General features: G+C 44.3%; 1 protein-coding gene across 1 annotated transcript in view; it reads right to left on the bottom strand.

Annotated features, from left to right (window-relative positions):
* MOXD1 (monooxygenase DBH like 1) overlaps positions 1–7688 on the bottom strand; it is a 106461-nt gene extending 98773 nt beyond the window's left edge. Inside the window, exon 1 of the mRNA XM_004368978.1 lies at positions 7418–7688. Within this exon, the coding sequence (XP_004369035.1) occupies positions 7418–7681 (264 nt within the window). The 5' untranslated portion in view covers positions 7682–7688. The remainder of the gene's footprint in view (positions 1–7417) is intronic.
* Between the last annotated feature and the right edge of the window lie 254 nt (positions 7689–7942).

The following is a 7942-nucleotide window of genomic DNA, read 5'->3' as shown; positions in this document are numbered from 1 at the left end:
GGGGGGATTGTTCTGTGTCGAAAAGGGGCAAAGAACGAGGAAAGGAGATGAATCCATCAGGAAAGTGAGAGTTGAGCTGATCCACTGAAACAATACAGTGAGGTTTAAAAAAACCACTGCAAAAAAAAGATTGCCTGCTGCCGTGTCCCTAGCACTTTTGTGAAAGATCCTGTAGAAACGGACCTCAGCAGCAGTATAGGGGTAACATTTCCATAAACGTAAGCCACTCCAGAACAACTTACCAGGCAGACTCCGCAGAGACAAGCTTCACTTCAATACAACGCTTCTCTCTTCTGTTTCCTGTTTTGCTCATATTTGGTTATACACCCATTGAGGACACGGCTCCAGACAGGGTCAGAAGGGTTACAAAATGTTGTTGTTGCTGTTAGTAGGTGCCATTGAGTTGGTTCCTACTCATAGCAACCCTACATACAACAGAACAAAACACTGCCCGGTCCTGCACCATGCTCACAATCATTGCTTTGTTTGAGCCACTGTTGCAGCCACTGTGTCAGTCCATCTCATTGAGGGTCTTCCTCTTTTTCGCTGACCCTCTACATTACCAAGCATGACATCCTTCTCCAGGGACTGGTCCCTCCTGATAACATGTCCAAAGCACATGACACAAAGTCTCACCATCCTTCTAAGAATGCTTGTAAGAATTCTTAGAATTCTAAGAAGCATTCTGGCTGCACTTCTTCCAAGACAGATTTGTTCATTCCTCTGGCAGTCCATGGTATATTCAATATTCTTCTCCAACACCATAATTCAAAGACATCGATTCTTCTTCAGTCTTCCTTATTCATTATCCAGCTTTTCCATGAGGTGACTGAAAATATCATAGCTTGAGTCAGGCGCACCTTAGTCCTCAGAGACATCTTTGCTTTTTAAAACTTTAAAGGGGTCTTTTGCAGCAGATTTGCCCAATGCAGTACATCATTTGATTTCTCGACTGCGGCTTCCATGGGCACTGATTGTGGAACCAAGTAAATGTTTTCTCCATTTATCATGATGCTGCTGATTGGTTCGGTGGTGAGGATTTTTGTTTTCTTTACATTCCGGTTTAATCCATACTGAAAACTGTAGTCTTTGATCTTCATCAGTAAGTGCTTCAAGTCCTCTTCACTTTCAGCAAGCAAGGTTGTGTCATCGACATATCGCAGGTTGTTAATGAGTCTTCCTCCAGGCGTGATGCCTTGTTCTGACTGATGATATCTGTTCCATCGTCTCTTTCCACGGATGTAGTCGATTTGATTCTTCTGTATTCCATCTGGAGCCCTGGTGGTGCAGTGGTTAAGAGCTCAGCTGCTAACCAAAAGGTTAGCAGTGCAAATTTTGCAGCTGCTCCTTGGAAACTCTATGCAGAAGTTCTACTCTGTCCTATAGGGTCACTATGAGTCTGGACTGACTCAACAGCAATGGATTTTTTAATGGGTACTCCATCTGGCTAGGTCCATGTGTGTAGTCGCCGTTTATGTTGTTGAAAAAAGGTTTTTCCGATGAACAGGTCATTGGTCTTGCAAAATTCTATCGTTTGAGCTCCAGGGTCGTTTCTATCACCAAGGCCACATTTTCAAACTACCAATTCTTCGTTTCCAACTTTTGCATTCCAATCACCCGTAATTATCCATGTATCTTGATTGCACGTTTGATCAATTTCAGACTGCAGAAGTTGGTAAAAATCTTCAGTTTCTTCATCTTTGGCCTCAGTGGTGTGTAAATTTGAATAATACTCATATTAACTGGTCTTTCCTGTAGGCATATGGATATTATCATATTATTGACAGCGCTGTACTTCAGGATAGACCTTGAAATGTTTATTTTTTGAGAATGAATGTGATACTATTCTTTTTCAATTTGATTCCTGGCATAGTAGACCATATTACCGTCTGATTCAAAATGGTCAATACAAGTCCATTTCAGCTCAGTAATGCCTAGGATATCGGTCTTCAAGCATTCCATTTCATTTTTGACAATTTCCAGTTTCCCAAGATTCATACTTCATACATTCCACGTTCCAGTTACTAATGGATGTTTGCAGCTGTTTCTTCTCATTTTGAATCATGCCATGTCAGCAAATGATGGCACTGAAAGCATTACTCCATACATGTTATTAAGGTCAGCTCTTCTTTGAAGACGCAGCTCTTCATAAGGTTTTCACTGGCCAGTTTTTTCTAAAGTAGATCTCCAGGTTCTTCTTTCCAATCTTTCTTAATCTGGAAGCTCCAGTGAAACCTGTCCACCATGGGTGATGACCCTGCTGGCATTTGAAATACTGGTGGCCAAGCTTCCAGTATCACAGCAACGCTCAAGCCACCATGACTATGGCAAGTACGGGCAGGGCAAGAAAGTTCAAAATCTGCTTTCCAACTCCACATACCTGATGGTAAATGTCACACTGCCCTATGGACGTGTTCTCATTGGTTCTAAGCCTGAATTAATCATTGGTAACAGCTCAGCTGCTAACCGAAAGGTAGGCGGTTCAAACCTACCAGCTGCTCGTGGGAGAGAGATGTGGCAGTCTGCTTCCCTAAAAATTATAGCCTTGGAAACCTTATGGGGTAATTCTACTTTGCCCTATAGGGTCACTATGAATCGGACTCCATAGTAAGAGGTTTGGGGTTTTTGTTTGTTTGTTTTTAACCTTTTTAAAGTATCCCTGGTGGTGGAATGGTTAAGCGCTTGGCAGCTAACCAAAAGGTTGGCAATTCAAACTCACCAACCACTCCATGGAGAAAGATCTGGCAATCTGCTCCAGTAAAGATTACAGCCTAGGAAACCCTATGGGGTAGTTCTACTCTGTACCACAGGGTCGCTATGAGTCGTACAACAATAATAACCATTGAAAGGGGGATGGTAGTGGGGTTCAGTGGTAGAATTCTCACCTCCCATGCAGGAGACCCAGGATCCATTTCCAGACAATTCACCTCATGCACAGCCACCACCCACCTGTTAGTGGAGTCTTGTGTGTTGCTATGATGTTGAAGAGGTTTCAGCAGAGCTTCCAAACTACAATAGATTAGGAAGAAAGGGCTGGTGATCTACTTCCAAAAATCAGCCAATGAAAACCCTATGGATCACAGTGGTCCGATCCCATCGTACATGGGGTCACCACAAGTTGAGACCAACTCAATTACAGGCAAAAACAACAACCAGTGAAAGGAGTCCCTGGGTGGTGCAAATGGTTAACATGCTCAGTTGCTAACTGAAGCTCCTCGGAAGAAAGGCCTCACAATCTGCTTCTAAAAAATCAGCCATTGAAAACTCTACAGAGCACAATTCTTCAGTGACATACGTGGCGTTGCTGTAAGTTGGAATTGATTCAATGGCAGCTGGTTTAACCATTGAAAACTATGGGGCTGCCAAGTAATAGAACTATTTTTCTGGAGGAAGGGTAGAAGGAGTATGGAATAAGAGGACAGCAGAAAATTTACCAAGGGTTCATTAATTCCTTGTTAGGTAGAAGAGTGTGTGTGTGTGTGTGTGTGTGTGTGTGTGTGTGTGTGTGTGTGTGTGTGTGCAGGAGACAGAGACAGAGAAAAGAAGGTGAACAAGTAAATACTGCCACCTAATTTCAGTAGTATCAAGAGAAAGTGGATATATGTGGACAGGGACACCAAAGTGGTGGTAAGAAAGAGACTACGGCAAGTTAGTGAGGACGGTGTGGTAGAATGTATTTTCCAGTGATGCCCCACTAACATATCCCATTCCCATGTGATCCTTTTATCACATGATGTTGAGGTGGAGTCTATGTTCGCTCTTGAATCTGGTGAGCCTGTTACCTTAGGAGACTAGATGTAATATGACTCAAAGGCTAAGTCTTAAGAGGCCATATACACAGCTTCCATCTGGGCCCCTTAAGATGTTCACTCTTGGGATGCAGTCTGGTGAGGAGGTCAAGCGGTCACGTGGCAAGTCCATACTCCCTCCACAGTACTAACTGAGGTCCCAGTCAACAGCCAATATCAACCATTAGACATGTGAGTGAGCGAACCTTCAGATGATTCCAACCACCCACTTGAGTTGGCACCAAGTGAAATAGAGAAGAGCTGTCCCCACCAAGGCTGCTCAAACTGAAGACTTGTGAGCAATCACCGTGTTAAGCCACTACATTTCTGGGGTGGTCTGTTACACAAAGATAGGTAACCAGAGCAATGGTCAAAGGTCCTGTGACGCACGGTTCCAGAACACACCACAATTCACATTGTATCCTGACACTAGACCTATTTCGTGGCACAGAATAACCCTGGCCTGAAAAAAATGGGACCTGCCTCTCTGGGTCTAATCAATCTTCATAATTTGGGTTGATTCTTTCTTAACCTTGGCTTTTTTCTTCTTGGTCTCATATTTTCAAGTATAAATTAAAAAGAATACACTTTGACTTTTTAACGGATCCAACCCTCCCACAAAATGCTTTAAACTGCCCATGGGATACATCCCAACTGAAATTGAGTGTGTGTGTGTGTGTGTGTGTGTGTGTGTGTACAACATGGTGTTGCCAATATTTAGTAATCGGAAGATTTTTTATTCAGTAATCAGAAGATTTTATAAATTTCCATCTTTCTTTCTCAAAAATAACGAGACCTAGAATACAGACAGGCTTTACATTCCCACATGGCAGTAACTGGTTCACTCAACTCTTGTTCCCTCAAACCCTTCTACTCTCTGTTGCATTACATCCTGCCTGCTCCACTCAAGCCCACATGCATCACTCTTTCACGTGTCCTGCCTGACCCCTATAAGCATTTGGGTTTGTGACATTTAGTCAGCAATTCTCTACCCAGTTGGTTGGGATTTACTCCTACATGCTATCCAGGAGTTAATATCCTATTGAAAAGAGTATAAAATAATCAGATAAATTAAAGTCAAAAGAATAAAAGAATAAAAAATATCTAAAGGTCAAGTTTAAGATAAAATAAGAAAGAATGGAATAAAATACAAGGGAAAAAGCCACAAGGTGAGGCAACTGGGATGTCCATTTAGGTTATTATCATACAGTCTGATGCCATTCTCTAACAACATACACTGATGCCCCAGGAGCCAGTGCTTTTTGTTTCATCATTCCAGGTAAAGTTTGTTCTTACTGGGAACAAAATTACACGAAATCCAAAGTCTACCAATAGAATCCCATACGCTACATTTAAGAACTCTATTTACCATTTTATGTAATTGCTGAGGATACCCTTATGACATCAGCATATGAAGAATCTGAAATAAATAGTTTCTAGGGAGACGATTCGATCTCAAGTGTTGAAAAATGAAATCACTGAGCCTGGATGATCCAGCTGGAACGGATGCATTTCTTTTCATTTATAGTCTTTCATTTTATTAAAGAGATTTTTAATAAATTATCTTTCCACTTAACTGATTACAATAATCTTATTGTATTTTACAGGTCATAAATGAGTAGAATATTTAAGGGAACGAAATGGTAAAGGATATCAGCCAACTAAAAAATGATTATCCTTTAATTATGGAAATAAGGATTTTATTTTCTTAGGAATAAAAATGACGAGAAAACCCTATTTCTTGCACAATATGCTGAGAAAGTGTCCATTTCGAATGTTTATCTCACATTGACCAGTATTAATTAATTAATTATGTTAAGAAAAGTTCGTTTCAATACTAATCTAAAGAACAATTAATTCTTAGGCAATCTTTATCAAGTAGTACCAGCAGTGTGAAAACACTCCATAGTTTAACAAAGTCTGTATTTGTGGTGGACCCATTACGGCATGTTGAAACAGGCTTCTACTCTTGGTAGATATCATTTGATATCAAATTGGGTGGCTTTCTAGAAATACTACTCTTTAGAGAAGGAGGGGACATCAAGTTAACTTTTAAAGTGTACCCTGTTTTATGTTACCATAGTAAGCTTTCTCATGCCCTCTTCTACAAAGTATGCAAAGTATAGTTAAGGGGCTTGTTATGCTCCCCATCAGAAAAAAGAAAGAAAAAAAACTTGGCTCAAATAGGTATTTAACAGTCACAGGGGAGTAAGTTCACAAATTGAATGCTTGAGATTTTGCAGCAGGAGGAATTTTTCCATCAGTGACTTGTTCAGCAGACTGTAATTCTCATAAAACTTTACTAGAGTTGTAGAATACTTATTTTGGGGGGAAATGATTAATTCATTAAGAAAAAAGACAATGGGGTGGTTTTAAACTTTTTACTGCTGTCATTTTCTCTATTTCTAGCATAAGCTAGAAGCTCAGGGCCAGAATCAGGGTTCAAGCTTGGTGCCATGCCAGAGTCGGAACTTTGTGGAAGCTGAATTTACAAGTCAGGAATAAATTTACTGAGAATTGCACTCTGAAATCCACCCGGTACATTGATTTTAATATTATCCATGCCTTAACAAAATGCCAGAACAACTAGGAGTTTTCATCTGGACCAAGAAACTTAGCACAGTGCAGAATTTTGGGATGCATTTTGAAAAGTAACAAAAAGTGTATGTTCACCACTATGTTTTGTCATCTGGAAAAAGCGTTCAAATCCTAGTCAAGATAAAATACACAAAGATGTTCAGAAAACCTAACCACTTCATCATTCTGGTCATCTTGCAATTCTTTTTTTTTTTTTTTTTCCTATTCATAAAGACATCTATGAGCAGGCAATGTCGCTACTCAGGCTCTTTTATAGCAAATCCGCAGCTGTCAACTTAACTGCTGGCTGTTAAAATAAGTGAAAAGTTCTGCCATAGGTATTAGGAGATTTTGCCTGAGCACTGTAGGTTTTGGAGATCTCCAAATGCGGCTTCTATGCGCTCAGGGGATAGCAAAGTTCCTAAGCAATTCTTGTAGGCCCTCCTCTCAGCTCGCTGATGAAGCAGCTGACGTAGCCCGCGCCCAGGGACTCCAGAAAAAGAAAAAGAAAAACCGTTGCCGTCGAGTCGATTCCGACTCTTAGCGACCGACCGTACAGCAACTCTGATTTGGGAAGTTCTCAGATCTCCAACCCTAGACAGCTAAATAGCAAAGTGCCAAAGTTCCCTGGCGCCACAATTCTGATAGCTGTCCCTTTAAGTCTCCAAAGCCAGTGTCCCTCTCCCTTTCCATTACGGATGAAGGAGGATGTGTGGCAGGTGTTTACCTGGAGGAGTTCTGTAAATGGGGGCGCTAGGCACCAGACAGGGTTCAGAGACGGAAAACTGTGTGGAGTCACCTGCGCTCAGCTTCCCGGGGCGAAAACTCTCAGAGCACAGTTACGGGCGCCTTCTGCTCCGGGGCAGCGGGAGCTGACCGCGAAGGTGAGAAAGACTGCGGAGCTGGGGATGCGCGACTGCGGGGCAAGAGGGTGTCCAGCCTCGGCCGGGGAGTGGGTGTCCCGACCCCGCGCCCCCGCTCTTGGCGCCTTCCACGGATCGGGACCGAGATGGGCTCAGTGGTGTGGGCTCCGGGAAGGGGGACACGCTTACCTGGAGGTAGGGCCTCCCATGGGCCACCCCACCCACGACGATGTCGGCCGCGGCCATGGCCCCGGTGGGCGAGAAGCCGAAGCCCGCGTAGCCAGTGGTGCGCACCTCGAGGCGGAAGGCGAGCCGGCTGCCCCGCTGGCCCCAGCTCAGCCAGTACTTGCCCTCCGAGTCGAGGAGACTGCGGTGCGGGTAGGGCCGGCCCGAGGCCCCCGCGGCCGTCCCGGGGAGCAGCGCCCACAGCAGGAGCAGCGGCCAGCGGCACATGGTCGGGCTCCGCGGAATGAGGGAACGAGCGGAGGCACGCGGGGAGGCAGCGGCGGGAGGCTGGGACCGCCCCTCGGCCCGCTCGCCGGGAGGGGCCGGCCCGCTCTCCCCGCCCCGGCCGCCGGGCGCGCGTCGTCCCGTCGGGCCGAGTCCTCTCTGCTTTCGCTGGACCGGGCGTCTCCCTCCGATCCACTTGCCGCCCCCCAGCCCGACTTTGGTCCCTGAGGTCTGGGTTCGGTGGAAAGAAAAGCGAGGGGCTTC

This window comes from Trichechus manatus, unplaced genomic scaffold (assembly GCF_000243295.1).
Source record: "Trichechus manatus latirostris isolate Lorelei unplaced genomic scaffold, TriManLat1.0 scaffold00002, whole genome shotgun sequence".
Taxonomy (NCBI): Eukaryota; Metazoa; Chordata; class Mammalia; order Sirenia; family Trichechidae; genus Trichechus; species Trichechus manatus.
The sequence above is the reverse complement of the archived record's forward strand: the minus strand, read 5'-3'. Positions and strand labels throughout refer to the sequence as shown.